This window comes from Arvicanthis niloticus, chromosome 4 (assembly GCF_011762505.2).
Source record: "Arvicanthis niloticus isolate mArvNil1 chromosome 4, mArvNil1.pat.X, whole genome shotgun sequence".
In the NCBI taxonomy this organism is placed as follows: Eukaryota; Metazoa; Chordata; class Mammalia; order Rodentia; family Muridae; genus Arvicanthis; species Arvicanthis niloticus.
Window position 1 is genome coordinate 93174163 of NC_047661.1, and position 21661 is coordinate 93195823.

Here is a 21661-nt window from a genome sequence, read left to right on the forward strand (position 1 = left end):
GCTTCAGATAACTAGTAAGCTGGATATATGAAGTGTGTTAGCTACAGAATTGGGTGGAAGTTGCCTTTTTTAAAATATGGTACAGCCATCCTTGCTTGGCAGGAGAAGAAAAAGCTTTCTTCCATTGTTTTGTTGTTATGTTTTGGTTTGGGTGGGTTTTAGATTTGTTTGTTTGGTTGGTTGGTTGTTTTAATTATTTAGTTGTTGTTTAGTAAATAAAATGACCAGGACTCAAACTCAAACACAATGTTCTCAAAAATAAATAAAATATTTCCTGGAATCATTAAAAGGTAAGAGGCATAATATACTTGAAATTAATTGTTTGCAACAAACTAGTCTTTGCTGGATAAGTACAAAAGTTTAAAATAAAATGTGAGTGGTTACAAGAACACGTTTTGGATACTGTTTAAAATGTAATTCAGATGATTAAAAATAAGCCGAAATACAAAATGTTGCTTTAAGTGAGTTACCTCAGCCACCAAAATACAGAACTGATTAAGTGAGGAATTCCCACATCAGAGGCTCCAGTTTCAGAGGAATCACAGAAGATGAATTAAAAGAAAATAAAGTGAATAAAAGGTTTCATGAATTCATAGAAATCTTCAGCTCTTTTATTAACTGAAAAATATCTGTTTTCATGCTATATATACTGATCCAATTTTTCTCTCTCCCAACCCCTCCTAATCCACTTTGCTCCTTGTATCAAATCCAGGGTGCTGTGCTTGTGGGATTCGGTGCTCTAATGCATTTACCGCAGCAATCATGTCTAACTATCATATCATACTAAACATATCAAACAATAACATTACTCTCCATGTTTCTTAATTAATTATGTGTTTGCCATGTGCTTTAGTTAAGATGTACCTGTAAACATTGAATACGAAACAGTACCTTAGTATCTTTGAGGAACTAACTCCAGAGCCCTTTCAAATACCCAAGTTTACAATTTTGAAATCTTCTTTTATAGAATAATATATAGCTTTTGTATTCCTTCCCATATGCTTTCTGTAATTTCTAGATTCTTTACAAACCCAATACTGTCTGAATTTAATATAAGTATGGCTTAGGTAAAAATGACAAGAAAATTAGTTTATGCATGCTTCCTACAGATGAAATTGTTTTCCAAATTATTTTCCTTCCTCTTTGTTGAAGGTGAAGATGTGAAACTCATGGAAAGAGGGAGCAGGCTGTAATTCTACTCCATTGTGAACTCTTTCCAGTGTCAGCAGTCTCCTTGTCACTTAGCACAGAGACCAATGTTACAGAAAAAGACAATCTGACTTTTGTCTGAAAAATAATATGACTCTGTCCTTCCCAGCACTTAAGTCAATTAGCCACTGAGTGAGCATCTCTAAACAGAGACATTTTACACAGAGATCTAAACAATACAAGGAAGGTAGGTTTAGATGATAGATGATTGATGATAAATATATGATAAATAGATGATAGATAAATAGATGATAGATACATAGATGATAGATAGATAGATAGATAGATAGATAATAGATGATAGGTAGATAGATGTGGATAGATAGATGATACATAAATATTCATAGATATACAGATGGATAAATGATAGATTGATGATAGACAGGTAGATACATAGATAAATAGATACAGAGAAATAAAGATATAAATATATGGTAGGAGCATATGCATAGGTAAATAATAGATAGATATCATATATATGTATGTGTATGTATGTGTGTATATATATTGACACACAGAGAAACAAAACATGTGAAAGATAATTCTTCTAAATACCATTTGCTATTAAATGACTATATTTTAATATTGCACAAAAATAGTTTATTGCCAATGTGTTTTTTGACATGTATTTATTGAAAATAATGCATGATTTCTGCCATGTGATTTTTCTTTTCTTTAAACTTATTTATTTATTTGGTTGGATTTTTTTTTATATAGTCTTGCTATGTAGCCCAGGCTCATTTTAAGTTTCCTTGTAGTTCAGGCTGGTCATGAGTTTGCAATGATCTTCCTGCCTCATCCTAAGTGCTGAGACTACAAGTGTACACACACACCACCATCACCACCACCATCATTACCACCACGACCACCACCACCACCACCACCACCACCACCACCACCACCACCAAAAAAAACCCCAAAAACCAAACCAAACCAAACAAACAAACACATCAAATCATAGAATCTTGGAAAGAAAGGGAAACAATAATTAATTAACAATGGATTTGTTAACAAAAAGTATTGAGAGGGGAATATTATGAGTTCAACATGCCAATCAATCTAAAATAAGTTTACTAAAATGCTCAGACACAGAAAAAGGGAGGGGGGAACCAACAGTGTAGTATAACAAGCAAGAAGACTAACTTCATCAGTAGCATCCACCCTCTTCACAAAACCCACTCAACCACAGCTGGTTAGTGGAGGGCAAAAATGAACTAGGCATTCAAAATAAAATTGCAACAATTGTGAATACAATTCCCTCAATTTTCTACCCACAGAGGAGTTAGTTTGAAGGTAAATGTCACAGGGCACATCACATAAATCTCAAGATTGAAAAATTAAACCAGCCTCCCTGCCTTCAAGAACCTCCCAACCAGTAAACAAGGTGCACAGGGAATTACAAGTCCTACAGGCTACGAAGGCACTATTCAGTTTATTTCTACTAAAGAACCAAAGGTTTGGAGAGAATAGAAATGAGACAAATGCTTCCACAGCGATGTACCCTGGTGGCCTGAGTGATGTACAATGATGCTTTTTTCAAAAGTATTTCACTCTCTCCTCTGAGGGACTGAATAGAATAAAGTCCCCGGCGCTTAATTAAATTGTATCAGATTTCTCAACACGCAGAATATAATTGCATGCATGTGAGAATCTGCCCAAGAAAGCGTGGTTAAAACTCTTACACACCCCCTGAGATCACCAACAGATATTTAATGGAGATCATAACCAGGCTTTTTTAGCTTGCCAGGCCCCCACCCCACCCCAATTCCTTGTGATGTTTTTATTTTAGGGCAATGATTTGGTGCCCTCTAGTGAAAGAAGGGGATACATCCTTTTACTAAAGGAGCCATTTAAGGTCAAGGTAGTGAGACCCTCTTACCATGCTATATATATAAAGAATGTGTTTCTTACAATGGAAAACACATTTTCTATGTGCTAGTAGCCATGCTTATATACTCAATAGATATTTTTGACTCCATGATATGTGCTAGTACTTTGTAAGGGACCATCTCTCTGCTAAACAAGCTCACCTTTAAGCAAGCACTTGGTTGCAGCAAGACAGGGTACCTACTGCTTTGGCAAGTAGTATGACAGCTATTTTATACATTTGTATTAAGCCCTGAAAGAACTTCGGGTTAGGTGCTAGTATTGGTGATTTAATTAGAACATGGACAAGTTAATAAACTTCTATAGACTATAAGGATTGTAACAAATTTTAGTCCACGTCTGTCTTATTGAAACTCAGATTTCTTTCCCACACATGACACCTTTTTATTATAGTGGTATAAACAGTCTTGGATATACACAACGTATCTCTAACACATGAGAGAAAACCAGTTTCTGCGAAGGCTTGAAGACAGGATTTTATTATTAAAATAATTTATTTTCAACTAATATAACAACACGGTGTGTGTTTATGTGGTGTGTGTGTTTGTGTATCTGTCTGTCACAAATCCGAAAGCATTTAAGAAAAGGCAGATTATAAAAGCATTACACTGGTTCTCACCTGTTTTATATTGCATTGTTACTGACTTCTTTTCCTTCCACAATGGCAATTTCAGTATTTCACTGTAAAATACCTAATAGTTTGTTCTATGTAACATTTCAAAGGAAAGACACCAAAAATCTTAGAGACTGTAGAAATTAAAGGAAGATTAAACTCTGGCTCACTGAGGTAGAAAAGCATGATTTTAATCAGAAATCTAATGTAGAAAAATTGAGAATATGTCTCTAGTTTAGCTGAAATAAAGCCTAATAAGCCATTTGAAATCATTTGCCAGAATGTTCCATACACACCCCCAAAATATCCCCACTCCATGCATTTGAGATTGATTCTTCTAGAACTTTTGAACTGAAATTATTTAGCCAAGGATTTTAGTAATCAATAAACTTTACTAAAAATCAATTATCATTAATCTTTCATATATTTATATGCTCTTAGCTTGTGGCTATATTTAAATCAAACCACCTATATTCCCAGAAGAAAGCACAAATTTCTACTTTATCAGGGATTTCATTATACTACTGTCCATTCAGTTTTAGGTTTAAATAGATTTTTACTTTAAAATGTATTTCTAACTGAACTTATATTTGAAAGGTAAATGGAAGAATTGAAGTACTTCCTTAAACAACTAAGAAGATAAAAGTGTGGTTTCTAAGAAAAGATGAGTTAGTATACAAACATTAACTTGTTCATATTCCCAGCAGAATCTCATTGCAGCTGCCACAATCCCTTCCCTTTGCAGCATAATCAAAACTAGACATAAAGTAAAATGTAAATGATATAAGTAGACTTTACAGGGCTCCCAAAGTATAGCTGAAATAAACTTTCTGTAAGAATTTTAACAGGCTGTAAAATTAAATCCTATGTACTTCTTACTACATGAGTTCCCCATAGCCTTTAAGAAGAAATAATTTTCTGTCCATAGAAATTGTCCCTGCTCTATCTCGGTTATATTGTATGGGTTTTGGCGTAAGGATCTAAAGCTAGAAGCTCTTAGACTAAACTATAGTAAAGCACATTCATATGCTAAAGATATAAGAAAGAGAACATATGTGTGTTATGCATCAATGATCCAAACAACTTACTCAGGCTGCATCCTAAATCATACCTTTTCTACGACTAATGATAAGTGATAACCGACTATAGAAAATGAATGCATAAATTTCATCAGAGAAATAAAATGGCCACTTTCTTCAATAACAGAATGTATTTTCTGCATATGTAGAATGTTATCCATGCTGACATTTCCATAGGTCTATCGGAGGAGAGGGGCAGGGAAAATCAATGAAGCAAGACTCCACTTCCTTCTGTCGCCATGCACTTTTATGAGAACATTTGTCTTCCAGGCATTTTGGGGAAATTATCTTTCCTGACTAGCTTCCCTTTTCCTCTAGAAAGTGAGAGTAAAGACAATGATTCATTTGAACAAAAGCTATCTTGGGAAAGTCATGAAACAAAAATCAGTTATTGTTTTTGTTCATTTTTTTTCAATGTCTTTGTTCCTTTAGACTGTGAAGATGCCTATGTTTTCTTGAGACCAAAGCCCATAAAATTATAACTGGGAAAGCATCCAGTTTCATAAATTCCTGCAGATTTAATTCTACTGTCTTTATTTGACAAGATAAATTTCAGCCTCGGAAATCAATGATCAATTTAAAAGGAAGTTTCTCTTGGGAAGTAATCAACACTGAGATATCTTCCAGTGCTGTTTGTTTCCTGGGCATGCCCACATGACAACCACATGGCCACAGTGGGAACTTGTTATCTAGCTAGCTAGCTATCTATCTCTATCTATTGGTTGTGGGCCATGACCACAGACACCACTTTGTCTTCATCAGCATATAAAAGCTTCTTGACCCTGAATCAACTTAATGTCCACTTACCAGGAAAAAAAAAAAAAAAAAAAAAAAACATGTCAGACTTTAGACAGTCCTCTCCAGAAAGTGCATTATCTACTGTTATACTATGATTCCAGCATGTGACCTGTATGGGAAACCAGACTTGATACTGGCTACCTTAGTGTACTTAGGTACACAGGCAGAATCTTTCTGTGTCTGATTTTAATTAATACACATACACATTAAAGGATAAATGGAGGGGCATGGTTACTTATAGATACTAAGTAAATTCAATTACTCTTTAATTGTGGATTTTGTTTATTTTATTTTGATCTTTTACAACTTTCATTGTTCCCTCTCTACCACGTGGCTCCTAGATATAAACTTGACTTTAGCAAATGACAACAGAAACATAACTTCAATGAACCCAATTGCTGCCATTTGGCTTAGTGTGTTTCTCAAATCAACTCCCATTCAAATTATGATTTGTCACTTTCTACATGTCTCATAATCACCAATGACTTCTTTGCATTAAATACCATAGCTATTTCATTGAAAATGTCTTCTTAGTCATCAAAATGGGATTCTCCACAGGTCAGTACAACAGTCTTCTAAGAAATTGTTATTATTGGTTCAGTAATGCCTTGTTAAAAAAAAAAAAGAAGAAGAAGAAGAAGAGATTCCTCTTGAGATAATTTAGAACAAGAGTGAACCCAAATTTAAATTCTTTACTTTTTTCCATTTGTCTTCCATCTGTTCCTAACAAGGGTCTTTGTACTATACATCACAGAAGTATGGTATGGGAAAATAATGAGAAATCTCCTGTTTTAATTTATGTTTAACAGAGCTTATGGGGAAATCTTTACTGACCTAGAAAAGCACTCAAAACTGCAAGTAGGTGTTACCAAGACATATCCACATGTTGCTTTCAATGATTCTAGTTGATCTTCCTTTTCTAGGTTACCCTGAACTTCATGACTACTCACACACACACACACACACACACACACACACACACACACACACATATTCTGGGCCAGGGGCGTGGGTAACTCAGTTGCAAGATTAGGCCAAAGCTCAATTTCTAAAGGTAAGAAATATTTTCAGAAAGCTACTCCCAAAGCTAAGGTTCCATAATACTATACACATTCCATATTATTGGTAGCTTCTCCCAGAACATCTCTCCTGGGTCCCTTGGATGCTTACCTGTAGAGTTGTTGAGGATGTCTTTCTTGGTGTATGCCACTCAAGAAGCTAACGCATCCTTAGCCCTTCACTATCATCACAGTACTTACACATGTCCAAAGCGCTTCTCACAGGGGCATCTGCTCCCTTCGTGTGCATACTTTCTCACCAGATACTGTGTCAAATCATGCACCGTAGAAAACTAACGTCACTGGAGTCTTGACATAGTTTTCCTCTTCTTTCTCCCTATCTCTGTATCTGAGTAAATGGCACTAAACTGCCCAACTGAGCAAGCCATACATTTGCATTTTACACTAGAACACTCTTAAATTATTTGGGCTTTCTATTATCACATCTACACCAAAATAGGTTTCTATCAACTTTACCCTTAACATCAGACGCCCAAGTATATCCAGTTTCCTTATCTCTAGCTGATTTATACCCTCACCCAAACAACTTCTAGAGAATATTCCTCCCTACTTTTCCCTCCCTCTGCAGCTTATTGTCCATAAAGTAGATAATTTTTTCTTTTAAAATTGTAGTTTGCAGATCTTTTGATTCCCTAATATTCCCTTTTAAAATTCTTCTGTGATTTTAGATTATATCTACAAAGACTTACAAATGTTCATATTGGTTTTACAACTTTAATGATATGGACTGCTCTTTGATCACTTTTAGATTCGTAGCAGGAACACATGCAATAGTTAATATGTCTAAAATATATGTCTGAGTACTGAATGCTATTCTAAATATTTAGCATGTATTTCTTATTTGATATTTTTAACTGCACTGTGAAAGCTCTTTGATTACCTCTGTTATCCAAGAGACAATAGGAGGTTAGGAAATTGTTCAAGGTCTATAAAAAGTAAGACATAATCCAGATCCACACCTGGGTGGTTCTCTTAATTTTAAATCCCTTACACAATATTTTAAAATACTGCCTATTCCCAGTTGACCTTCAAATATGCTAATTAAGCTAAAACTGTAAGTAAACAGCCCTTCAATGCGTAAGCCATGAACAATTCCTTGTCAATTACATCACAAGTTACATATTAAGCTAGAAGTCTAGAAGTTAAAAGTCTTCCCAACCTTGGTGGATTTTACACTTTTGAATGCATATGCTTATTTCAAATTAAGAGCCTTAAAAACACATAAAACTTCAGCCATATTTACTTCAAGTGTGCCTCATTAACACTATAAAATTAGTTTACTGGAAGAAACCTGTCTCCAGATGACAAATGATGACGGACTGAGATCAAACAAGGGAAGACAGAATCAAGCACTGCACATTGTGAGTCAGGGAAAGATGGGAAACAGTGAGTGGATGCTTAACATGCACGTTAATAATAAAGACACATTAACCAGATAAGAACCAGGGGGCAAAGTATAAGTTATATGAGTGTTCATAGATCTTCCTTGGTCAAAGAATTGATTTGAAATATCTGTTTGAAGCCTTGTTCATAAATATTCATTTACACATATTGAAAATGATTTGAATGTAACCAAAATGTCTAAGAAAACTTATAGTAATAAAAAATTCAAAATTAATTTGGCTTCCTTATGTAATAGCAAATGATTTTTTTCTCAAATAGATAATTGATTAAACTGATAAAACCACATTCTACATTTGCACTTAGCTAAAGGCCAAGAAGTGATCAAACGGACGATATAATTCCCAAATAAAGACATGTGCAGTGAGAACTCATGAGAAATATTATTATAAAAAAATCATGTGTAGGACCACATTGTGATAACCCATTAGAAGTATAACTCTATTCAACTTATCTTCTTTATGATTTCCAAATTTTAATTAAAATATAATTTTGTTATTTATCCCTTTCTGTTTTCTCCTTCCAAGCCCTCTCATATCCTAATCCTCCTGCCTTTCTTATGTTACTTCTTACTTCCTCTCAAATTCATAGCTTCTTTTTCTTTGAATATGTGTGTCTATTTATATGTATATGTATGTGTGTGTGTATTCATATTTACAGCCAGCTAAGTCTATTTAGTGTTGCTTGTTGTGGGTGATTTCAGGACAAACCATTTGATATTGCATATTTAATTAAGACACTCATCCTGGGTAAGGCTAATTATGCCTCTCTCAGAAGCCATTAGTTGTCTGTAGTTATTTGTTGGAGCCTATAAGATTTCTACATTCATATGTATTTGTGTTTTCATTGTGCTGGTCTTGTTTAGGGAGCCGTGTTGATGATGTTAACATGGATGTAGCTTTCTTATTCTTTCTAGGAAACACAATCTCACAGCAGACTTCCGAGTCTGCTCGGTCTCACAGTCTTTCCATGCCTTTATAATGATGTTCCCGGAGCACTAGGTGCAGGTATTAAATGTCTCCACTGGGAGTGGGCACCCCACAACCAGTGGTTCTCCATATTTTAATCAGTTTTAGTTTTCTGTAATGGTCTCTTTATGCTCCCAGGAGACTATAGTGCTTCCTTTATGAGGGGTGAAAACTATACTTAACTTGTGAATAAGTGGAGACATGTTTTGGAAGCAGTTAGTAATTAAGCTGGTCTAGTAAAGCAGCAATAACAAATTCTACAGTAAAATCAATAACCTCACTAGCCACCGGGTATTGGGTAGGTTTCTGGAACCAAGCATGCCTTCCATCTTATTGAGTAGGCCTTGCCTTGAATAAGAGGCATGCTGGTTACCTCCAACCTATGCACATTTGGGAATATGTTACCACGCTAATTACTATTGTTACTCATATATATCATCTAGATAGGACAATTGATAGCTCCTCTCCATTGGCCGTTTGCATAGCACTTCTGATACTATGAAAACTGGTCCCCAGGGAAGAGGATTTCAGATCATAGCTCAAATATTTCTAATCTTGTATTCAAAGTGCATGATATCTTCAGCAATAGAAATATACCATCCACCTGGAAGAGGAAACCAAAAATCAACAATACCCTGTACTGTTTTGGGAGGCTCCTGGACTCCACGGACCAACAGCTGAAAATATAAATTCTCATGCCTAGTGCTAGGTTCTTGTTAGATATGGCAGAACTTCATGTAAGCTATATGTGTATGGATGCTCATACATTTATGTGTATTATATGTAAATTTAGTAAATATTAAATAATTCAATTCTTTAAGGCTTTTGAAACAATCTTAGCATATTTAGGCCCCTCCCTCTTCTCCAGTATATTCTCCATCTCTCTCCATGCCCCTCTGCCTTCTTTAATATGTTTTTCCTCCCCATTTTTTGTCTCTTAAAAATGATTGAATTTGTTGTTATAGAAAATATATGGATAAATGTTACAATTCACAGTATTCTCATCTTTTGAAGTTTATAGAGGTAAAGTCAGAGAACTTGCTAAGTCAACTGTAAAATGGAGTTGGAAGTTTAAAACATGTAAGTTCAGTCTAAGCCTCACAGAACTCAAAATATTAAAATGCAGGCTATTCACAAATTTCATTTCTTCAGTCTGTGAACCTTTCTCTTTTTATCCATTTCCTAGTTGTGCATGGCACATAAAACCTGGAAATGATCTTTCAACAGACAATATATAAATGCATTTTTTAACTTTTCAAATTTAGTGGCTATAAGGATTTTGTACCTACTTTAACATTTTAAATCACAATTTAAATATATACATGTGGCAAAATAATATGCTTAAAATTTTACAGGGCTTGGAATGGAAACCAACATTTTCTTTGAGAATTTCTACACAGAATTCAACAAATTTAACAGCTTAATTTTAGGGCTTTAGATTGGTTAAATTAGCATTTTGAATAATATGTTTATTTTCAAAATTTAAAAATTAATCATAGACATTATTTAATGGGTTCCTATTTGAGTAACTGAAAATTTAGATAGCATCTGCTTGAGCTTTTTTTTTTTAATATATCTCTATCTTGTATGCTTTATGGCAATTCATGGATATTGATTAAATCAAACTACTTATACTTTTAAGACACAGATTTTTTTCATTTTATTTGAAAATTTTTTATCATTTTATTTTATTGATTTATTTATTTTAAAGCTGAAAGGCAAGTGTTTATTGCTGGCCAGTGGCTGCACGGGGAAGTTGCCCAAATCATGTAACCCTGGGACTCATAGCTTGTTTTGTTTGTTTGTTTGTTTGATTGATTTTGTTTTGGGGAGGTAGTTTTTTGGTTGTTGTTTTGTTTTGTTTTGTTTGGTTGTGTATTTGGATTTTTGTTTCCTTGTTTGTTTGTTTCCGATTACATCCCAATCATAGCAGTCCCTCCCCTCCCAGTCCCAGCTTCACACAACCTATCCTCCCAACCCCCTTCCCCAATTCCCATGGGTACCAAACCACCCAGGCACATCAAGTCATTGCAGGATTAGGCACACCTCTCCACTGAAGCCAGAGAAGGTAGCACAGTTAGGGGAACAAAATCCACAGGCAGGAAACAGGGATAGCCTCTGCTCCAGTTCTTGGGGGAACCACACGAAGACGAAGCTGCACATCTATTACATAAGTGCAAGGGCCTTGGTCCTGTCGATGTATGCATTTGGGTTGGTGACTTAGTCTTTGGCAGCCTCCAAAAGTCCACGTTAGTTGGCTCTATTGGTCTTCTGTGGAGTCCCTATCCTTTCCAGGTCCTTCAATTCTTTCCCCAACTCTTCCATAGGACTCCCTGAGTTTGGTCCAATGTTTAACTGTAAGTCTTTGCATCTGTTTACAACAGCTTCTCAGTGGAGCCTCTCAGAAGGTTGTTATGCTTGGCTCCTCTCTGCAGGCATAACAGAGTACCAAGTACCGTGCATTGATAGTGTCAGGGATTGGTTCTTACCATAAGGTGGGCCAATCCCACATTTTCTGCTCATACAAGAAGTTCCTGCACTTCTAGGCAGGACAAATTTTAGGTAGAAAGTTTTATGTGAGGTTGGTGTCCTTATCCCTCCCCTGTCCTTATCCTCTGGAGGGAGTTAGGCTGGGTTACAGGAAGTTACAGGAAGTGGCTACTGCTAAGAATCACAGTGAGGGTTACCCTCACAGACTCCCTAAAGCCTTCCCAACCTCAGGTCTCTGACAAGTCTTAGAGAGTACCTCCAAGCTGCTGATATTTTTGTTGGTTACTTTATTTATTTACATTTCAAATGTTATCCCCCTTTCCAAGTTTCCTCTAGGCAAACCCCCTATGCCATCATCCCTCACCCTACTTTGATGAGCGTGCCCCTACCCACCCATCCATTCTTTTCTCCACCTCTAGCATCCCCCTATGTTGGGCATCACAGGACCTTCATATGACCAAGGGCCTCCCCTTCCCTTGATGTCAGACGATCCTCTGCAACATATGCGGCTGTAGCCATGGGTCCCTCCATGTGTACTCTTTGGTTGGTGATTTAGTCCTTGGGAGCTCTGGAGGGGTCTGGTTGGTTGATATTGTTGTTATTCCTATGGGGTTGCAAACCCCTTCAGTCCTTCCCCTAACTCCTCTATTGGAGGTCCCCATACTCAGTCTAATGGTTGGCTGCAAGCATCTGCTTCGTCTGTGTTGGTCAGGCTCTGGCAGATCCTCTCAGGAGACAGCTATATCAGGCTCCTCTAAGCAAGCAGTTCTTGGCATCAGCAATAGTGTCTGGGTGTGAAGTCTGAATATGGTATGGATCCCCTGGTAGGGCAGTCTCTTGATGGCCTTTTCTTCAGTCTCTGATCCACTCTTTGCCAGCTGCTGATATTCATTCACTCTCCAGGTCCTTACTCCTGGGCTCTTCCCTACCTGGTTCCCACACACATTCCCCTCCTCTCTCTCACCCTGTTCCCTCCCTTTGCCCACCTCCAATGACTTTTTTATTTCCCCTTCTGTGTGATAGACAAGTGTCCTCCATTGGCCCTCTCATTATTTATCTCCTTTGGGACTGTGGATTGTAGTATAGGTATTCTGTACTTTATGGCTAATATCTACTTCTAAGTGAGTACATTCCAGGAACGTCCTTTTGGGTCTGGGTAATTTTGTTTTTCTATAATTAGAGAATAGAGTACCAGTCAAGTAATTTGATTGTGGTTTTTACATTAAAGGTGAATGGTACCAATATTATGATCATGTTATATTAGTTCCTGGAAGCTGTATTGTATAATTTCTTCCTTTCTAAATCTAGAACCATAATATCTGTGCCATTAAATGGAATATATATCAGTAAGCACATCTTTAATCCTATCTCTCAGTTCAAGGTCACATAGTGAATACCAAGCCAGACTGAGCTACATAGTTACAGACAGTCTCAAAAACTTAGAATGAAGTGATTGTCTTGACCTATTCAGATATATAAAATGTTTACACCAGGTTAAACATATCCATATCTGTAAAAATATTTTTCATTTCCATAATGGCTGCATTAATTTATATTTCCACAAAGCTTTTGAGAGGCCTTCCTCTTAGAGCTGTTTATTCTTTGAGATTTCTGAAAGTCTCCTGCACAGTTCTTATTATAGAAGTCATTGCTTTACTGGTCTCATGTCTGCCTCTGTTCAAGTTACCAACTTGTTTACTGCAGTATATCCTCAAGAAATTTCTTAAGAAAATTATACAGCAAATATGCTTCTGGAATATTTACACATCAGAAAAGATTCTGTGTTGTTTGTTTGTTTATTTATTTATTTGGATTGTTCTTCTTCAATATGAAGGCATAGATGCTTTTTGCATTCCATTATCCAGCATGGTGCTCAAAAGCTTGGTTCCAATTTAATTCTTACTTGCTTACATGTGGGAAGTCTAAGTACCTTGGAAAATTTCAATTTCACTTTGTTTTTAACCATCCTCTATTTTATAGTAATTCCGATACACACACTTCTCTACATAATGTAGATTATTTCTTCTGGTCTTGTGTCTCCTCTTATTCTAAAACTCTTATTTAAATAGTGGAATCAGTATTTTCTGTTTCATCCCCCCACCCTTTTTTTTCAACCTTTTCTCTGTTTTTGTAAAATTTAATCATAGTTTTCATTTCCAAATGAATCTTTCACTGTCCAAATTCAGTCTCAATTTGTCTAAAGGACGAAGGGTCTCATCTGCTCTTTGGATTCTTTTTTATGAGAAATGTTTTATTTTAAACTACAATTTTAGAGCCATCTGTGTTATCCTCTAACTTTACAATTTTGAGCAATAATCTACTTGGCCACTTTGAGTATTTACATAGACCTTGGGACTTCTTTCTATCAGTAACAGACAGAAAGACTATGTCATTAAGCAGGAGGAACCTGTGCTGAGCCTCCAAGATTTACATTATCCACTTTCAACCTTTTAAGCTAACTAACACACGGTTTTACAGGTGTGTTGACCTGTTTTTAGAGACCGTCATCTAGGAAAAAAAAATGAGATCAAGTAGCCTTAACATGCTACTTAAGTTCCACACCTGTTTTCAGTTTACTAGAACATTCCAATGTTCTCTCTCCATAGTTGACTTCTTCAAGGTATTGACCCTCTTTCTGTAATTATCACTGCTTCTGTATAAGCTGTCACATCTTAGTCCAAATCTCTCATGACCACTCTCTATCTTCTGTGGCCTTGGAAAATTTACTGAAACTTCTCTACAAGTAGTTCTTTAAATTCTTTTCCTTGTCTTTAGGATTGAAAACATATTTTATTGCTAAATTTCTCCACTGCAATTTTATTGAAATCAGAAAATAGTAGAGATGAAAGCAGATATCAGTCCATCATAACAATCAAGAATAATTTTTCATCTTTCTAATACAAACCTAAACACATATATTGCCCTGTAGCTTAATTGGAGGGGGGAAATTTCTATGGTTTACTTATAAATGTTTATGTGTCATCATCATTTTCATATACCATGTATTCATATCATCTACTCAACTAAGTCCACTCAAAATACATTAATATATCTCTAATCCAGATTGATTCTACTTTGCTCATACGTTTTCATGTGTTTATAATAAGTTGAGCTCCCTTATTCCAAGTAGGCTTAAGAATAAGCTATAGATGACAGCTAGATGGATGGAAGGATGGATGGATGGATGGATGGATGGATAGATAGATAGATAGATAGATAGATAGATAGATAGACAGACAGACAGATAATAGCATGGAGTCTAATGAACCACTAGCCCACTCTTGATGAACTGGGTCTCAAGAATCTGTAAAACAATTCAAAGAAATTTGTAAAGTATGCAAAGATGTCAACACATCTAATTTCTTTCCAAGAAAATAAAAAAAATAATTTTAATTCAGGTATTATGAAATATTGGGGAATACAGAATGTGTAGTTACTGTTTCAATAACAGAGAAAAATATGTTTCCATTCATCATCTTCCTAACTGTGCAGCTTGGTATGCTGCCAATTACAAATTATTCTTATGAGGAACATATAAGGAGAAATATGAGCCAAAATAAGCTGCGAGCTAGATTGCTTTTGTTCATGATTTGCCTTGAACATTTCTTCTTCATCCAAACATATAACAGCCAGCAGCAATGGGCTAGACACATCAGTTTTTAAACTAGGCAGAGGAAGACGAAATGAGACCAATAGAAAATATTTTAAAAAATAGAATAAACGGACAGGAATGTTATTTCTTTGGAATAAAGGTAAACATTTATAGAAAATTGTTTTTAATTGTATATATAAGATAAGTTACTTTTAAATTCTGCTTGCTTTTTAAAAATACTCAGAAGTTGCTTGCCCTTTGGTTTTGGTTTTGGCATTTATAAAATCTAAGCTATTCTTAAGACCTATTCACAGCAAAACTGACTACATAAATGTATAAAATATTATTATATGTATATAATATACATACACACATATTTTCTAAATGAAAATAATGCTGTTCAGTATATGTTGGATTCCAGAAACTATCATTTTGTGTTCTCTTGGAGTCTGTGAATCTAAGACTTAAGGTTTTGTTCTTTGCATGTTCATAACTGCTTAATCATGCCCCTTTATCTGTATAGTGGATATCATATAACTCTATACCTTTCAGAGAATTTTCAGTACTATGTTATATAAGGATATATTTCAATGGATGTGTTCATTAATCAAATTAACTAAAAATTAGGTTTCATAGTTCTGTCTGGCTTATATACTTTCCATGACTATATAATAATATAAGAGAAGCAAAAAGATATGGATAGCTGATAATCAAACACACAGGACTTCTTTTTTTTAACTTATTGGATATTTTATTTCTTTACATTTCAGATGTTATACCCTTTCCCCCATCCCACCCCCTAATAAGTCCCCTATCCCATCCCTCTTCCTCCTTTTTGCTTTTATACTATTTTAACTACATACAAGTATTAAGGTCAGTTCTATGTTGAGGAACTAGTAATACAATAGATGCAAATAGTCAAGGAACAAGCAAGACAATAAACACAAATAGTCAAAGAACAAGCAAGGCAATACACAAAGTCCAGTGATCACTCCCATGATCACTGTTTCTAAGGGCTTATCAGGATGATCAAAATATCTGAGCCTACTTCCCAGTCCTAGAATGGTAAGAAAGGCATTCTTGTAAGAATGACCTAAGATAGGCTCGGTCTTGTTTATGAAATAGAAAACAGGGAGATGTGGAGAGCTTTTGGGGGCTACTTAGCAGGAATATGATATTGGCCAAGGTCAATGAAATGGGCTTCAGGCAGGAATCTGAATTAGGCTAGAACAAAAAAGTAATTTCTGGCAGGAATCTAAATCCTAGGCTAGAAAGAAGAAGTGAGCTTCTGATATGAAAATGACTTTGGGCTAGCACACGGGACTTCTAATAGTGGGAGCGGCTGTGTTTCTCTTTCCTTTGCCTGTTACTGGGAAGTTTTTCTTGGATTGCCTTGTCCAACCTCAATATGAGGACTTTAGCTTTGTATCTTGTTTTGTTATGATTGGTTGTTGTCTCTTGGAGGTCTGCTCTTTTCTCAGTGGGGAGGGAGAAAGGGAGGGAAAGAGGGAGGAAGAAAGAGGGGGGAGGAGAAAGAGAGAAAATGTGGGGAAGAGGGAGGTAGAAGGAACTGGGAGGAGTAAAGGGAGAGGAAATTGGTCAGTTTGTATTGTATAAAAGAAGAATCTATTTACAGTAAAAAATAATTTAATTTTTAACATGCTTTACACTTAGAGCATTACAATTACAAGCATACCCCCTTTAGGGATTAAATATATTAAAATCAACATGGTGCTCATTCACTCAGAATATGTGACATTGATTTCATGTGTTTGCTTTGTCTTCCTCTCTTTGCTTTCATCTGAGTTTGTGTATTGGATTCATTGGCTGTGTTCAACCAACATGTTTATGCTCCTGTAATTTCAGCATGTGGCAAATTGATGAAAATCACAGGCCCCATCACAGTCAAGACATCTGGAACTCGATTTGGTGCTTGGATGACGGATCCTTTAGCATCTGAAAAGAATAACAGAGTATGTTGCTTCTACAAATATTTTGCTTGTAATTAGGTTTCATTTGTACTATTTTCCCCCAAGTTATTTCTTTTTTTCCTGATATAGGTTCTGAGGTAATGAGTATTATTTCTTGATATTTTTTTCCAGCAAGAACTGGTAATATAACTAAGGTATGGAACAAACTTATTTTAGTGATATGTTTCTCTTAAAATTCTGCAGTGTAGTCTAGCCTGATTGCCACTGAATTTGTCTTGTTTTATGCTTGAAATGTAAATCACGAGTATATGAAATTCCCTGAATATTCCATGAGAAATATGATCTTTAGGTTAAAAAGAACTGCACTGAGTCCTGAACAAGTTCATTATGTAAACCAATATATTGCTAGAGACAACTGTAAAAGAAGCACACTTAAAATAGTGAGGGAGGTTTTTTTGGGGGGTTGACAATCATGTATTATGTAATTAAATATAGTAGGAACTGATTATATTTCTGCTTATTAATGAATTCATTATGAATTAAAATTCTTAATAGTACTATCCAAATTAGATTTTTTTAAATTAATACAATGGTTTCAATAAAATCTACAACATAATTGAGTAATTGTTAGTAGAAGGCTGTGGCAACTAGAAAGTAAACATAAGGTGGTCATGTAAAATAAAATAGACATTTTTTTTGTAGGGTGAGGCACACAATAAAGATAATGCCTTACAGTTGTGATTGATCATATGGCTACATAAGAAGATATTCTTTGTAATATGTACTGGGTTTACTCGGCAATATGCGTGAACTAGACAGAAAATAAAGAAAAAGCAAATTAATTGAAGGTAGTAAATTTGGCTACTGCCTTTCTGTACAAATATCATTTTCTAAATGATATTTCTGTATGTGTTTGTATGTTCACATACATATGGAGGTCTGAGAACTCTATGATTCTTAATTTCCATCATTCAGTCCTAATGATGCAACTCAGACTGTCATTCATGGCAGCTAGCAACCTTACCTATTGGACCATTTTGCAGATCATCCTGACAAAAACTTTACAAAGGCCTATATGCTATGATATTTCAATGGGTTAGCAATAAGAACATTTGGTATCCAAAACTTGAAACTTTGACTGTAACTGTCTTTGTTTTGAAATTTTGTAAATGTCCAGAATTTAATCATTCCATTTGTTTCTCTTTCTCTCTCTTCTCCTTTATTTTCAGGTCTGGTATATGGATAGTTATACTAACAATAAAATAGTTCGTGAATACAAGTCTATTGCAGACTTTGTCAGTGGAGCTGAATCAAGGACATACAACCTCCCTTTCAAGTGGGCGGGAACTAACCACGTTGTCTACAATGGTTCCCTCTATTTTAACAAGTATCAGAGTAATATCATCATCAAATACAGCTTTGATTTAGGGAGAGTGCTAGCCCAAAGAAGCCTGGAGTATGCTGGTTTTCACAATGTGTACCCCTACACGTGGGGAGGATTCTCTGACATTGACCTAATGGCTGATGAAATTGGTCTGTGGGCTGTATATGCAACTAACCAGAATGCAGGCAATATTGTCATCAGCCAGCTTAATCAAGATACCTTGGAGGTGATGAAGAGCTGGAGCACTGGCTATCCCAAGAGAAGTGCAGGGGAATCTTTCATGATCTGTGGGACTCTGTATGTCACCAATTCCCACCTAACAGGAGCCAAAGTGTATTATTCTTATTCCACAAAAACTTCCACATATGAGTACACGGACATCCCCTTCCATAACCAATACTTTCACATATCCATGCTTGACTACAATGCAAGAGATAGAGCTCTTTATGCCTGGAACAATGGCCACCAGGTCCTGTTCAATGTTACCCTGTTCCACATCATTAAGACTGAAGATGACACATAGACAAATGTCATTTTTTTCCTGTATCTACCCTGTCATTTATGATAAACTCTATAGGACCTTGTCTGTGTTTATCTTTTTTCTCCTTGATTGGCTTGTCATCAGTTCTCCAAAGCAAAGGATTTTATTGTATATTTGGAGTTTCAAAAAGTGTTTGTCTAAGTTAGTGTGTTGGAAACACATCTTAAATCCCAAATTTGCAGGGCCTATCATGCCCGTGTCATGCAAAGCACTAAAAAAAGAGTTTAAGTGGCTAGAGTCATAGTTTTGCAAAAGATTAATGATCTGCCTTGTATTAGAATCAGATTAATGGTGGCTTAAATGCATGAATGTCTTCTCGTTTTAACTGTCATTACTTTTACTGTCTCTTGCTCTATATCAAGAAATATTTTCATAGAAATTAAGGTAAAAGAAAAGCACCCCCCCATTTATTTCTACAAGAAGATTTAAAGATTTTATTTATATGGGAAATACTATCAGTCACGTCACTCTTACCACATTCTCTGATGCGGTGCTGTGCACTCATTTCTAAATCTCTTGCTCACATTTTCCTGACAATACATATTTCTATCATTGTAGCCACTATCATACAATTGTATTCCTTCACTTCTGTGAAAGTCAAATTTTTTATAAAGTGTACTAAAATTTAATCACAGTACTTACTCAAGTCAGTTCTCAAGTCTGATTGAGAAAGAACTTCTTGGCTTACCCCTTCTCCTAACCACTATAAAATTAAAAATAATAACATCAGATATTCTATATACAACCTTTGTTTTATCCCCCACTCTACCATTGGCTCTGAATTTGAACACCAATCCAATGTAGTGATACCCTGTTTCTTGGAAGTATTCATATAATTGTCTGTAAAATATGTTGCTGTGTTATGAAGACTCGATTTGATTCTATTCATTTATCATTATTAGTATTAGTACCATACATACATATTAGTATTTTAACATATTTCATATACAACTTTCAATAATGTCATTTCTTATACAATATGAAGCACATGAAGACTATTAAGAAAAGGAAATTTATGCAATGTTTTCTACATTAAAATTATAAACCCTGGAGAGTTATTGGCATGCTTATATAAAAGGAAATTATGAAAAGAACTGGGAGTTATATTTTGTTTCAAATGCATAAATAACCAATTCAGAAAATGAAATGAGAAATCAATCCCCTGATAACTTCCCTCACTGTGTGTGAAAAATTAAAGAAACTAAAAGTCAAAACTTTGATAAGATTTGTGTTACTAATTCCACAGAAGTTATAATTAACAAATACTGAACATGTCAATGAGTTTAGAAGTAATTTCCCTATGTTAAAAGAATTCCACTAAGGCAGCTTTATGAAAAATAATAGAGATATATTTTAAACGTTAAAAAATATATTCTAAAATGAATACCATATAACTTAAATTGCAATTTTTGTCTCATATGTATACCATACTACAATTTTAAAAAAAGCAGATGATAATGCAGACACAGCACTCTATAAAAAAGATATTGATATTTAGAGTAATTCATTTCAGGCTCTGCAATTGATGGGTCATTCTCAACTATCATCCTGTCAAAGTGGAGAAATCTAGTTACTTTAATCTTGAAACTCAAGATTGAATGGATAGTATTTTGGGTTTTTTTTTTGTTTTGTTTTGGTATTTTGTCAGCAAAAGTTAAGCATGATCTAATGGAAACACTGCATCTTTTTATAATGACATCTCTTACCAAAAGTTCATGTAAGCTCCAGTCTACAAGTGAGAATTAGAATATTTAGGAGATTCATTTGTCATATTACACATATCACAAAAGCAGTTCATACTTGATATAGCAATTTGTATAAGGTTAAAAAACATCATGTCAGTTTTAGAAATGAATAAATTTTTAGGTAGACAGACTCTAATAGGAACACTTGTTTTTAAGACATGCTATGTGGTACCACAGACATTCAAAATATGAATTATCATGGCTTTTTTGTGAGGTGTGCATCTTGTACAGAGCCCTGTTGTTTTATATGTATTGTTCCATCACCCTATCTATTTATAGCGTATGTGCTGCTAGAGCAAGCTAAGATTTTATTGTCACTAGAAGTGGGATAACATGAGCTTTAAAAATATGACTTGCATTAAACACTAACACTTTATGAGCATTTTCCTCAATAAATTATGTTCAGTTTTGTGCCTGAAATAAATAAGAACTTAATCACTGTTTCCTTTTTAATTTCAAGCAAATAAAGTAATTTTATGAAGAAAATAATGAGTATTTTAAGATCATCCATAGAAACTAAGCAGTACAGAAGTCTAAACTCAGAAAACCATCATTCTAAGTGAACTATGTAACTGGCATTTTCTAAATTAACCAGATCATTAAAGTACTTCCATGTCATTCAAATAGTATGCTTGCGGTTGGGTTGTGTTGGTGTGTAATTCATATTTATGGTACGTGAATCACAAGACTTATTACTTGTATCTAAACTTAAATCTATAGGTTCAGAAAATGGTAATCTTCCAGTGAATTAATGTGGTATAGATATAAAAGAGAAAGAAAGACCAAATACACTGGATACATAGAAAGTGAGTGATTAGCCATGCGTTATCATAAATCTAGAACTCAGATTGCTACCTTCATTGAAGTTTCATTTCTTTATAATTGACAGCACTCTCAGTGATGAAAACTTTCAGAAAATATACTAACTTCTTATTGATGTTTAC

At 35.0% G+C, this 21661-nt stretch overlaps 1 protein-coding gene across 2 annotated transcripts in view; it reads left to right on the forward strand.

Annotated features, from left to right (window-relative positions):
* Positions 1 to 21345, forward strand: part of Olfm3 (olfactomedin 3) — a 194344-nt gene extending 172999 nt beyond the window's left edge. The window contains exons 5-6 of one of the 2 annotated variants that reach the window (XM_034500498.2): positions 16983 to 17089; positions 18277 to 21345. In XM_034500498.2, coding sequence (XP_034356389.1) covers positions 16983 to 17089; positions 18277 to 18954 — 785 coding nt within the window. In that variant the 3' untranslated portion in view covers positions 18955 to 21345. The remainder of the gene's footprint in view (positions 1 to 16982; positions 17090 to 18276) is intronic. The other variant, XM_034500497.2, reaches the window with a different exon arrangement.
* The last annotated feature ends 316 nt before the right edge of the window (positions 21346 to 21661 follow it).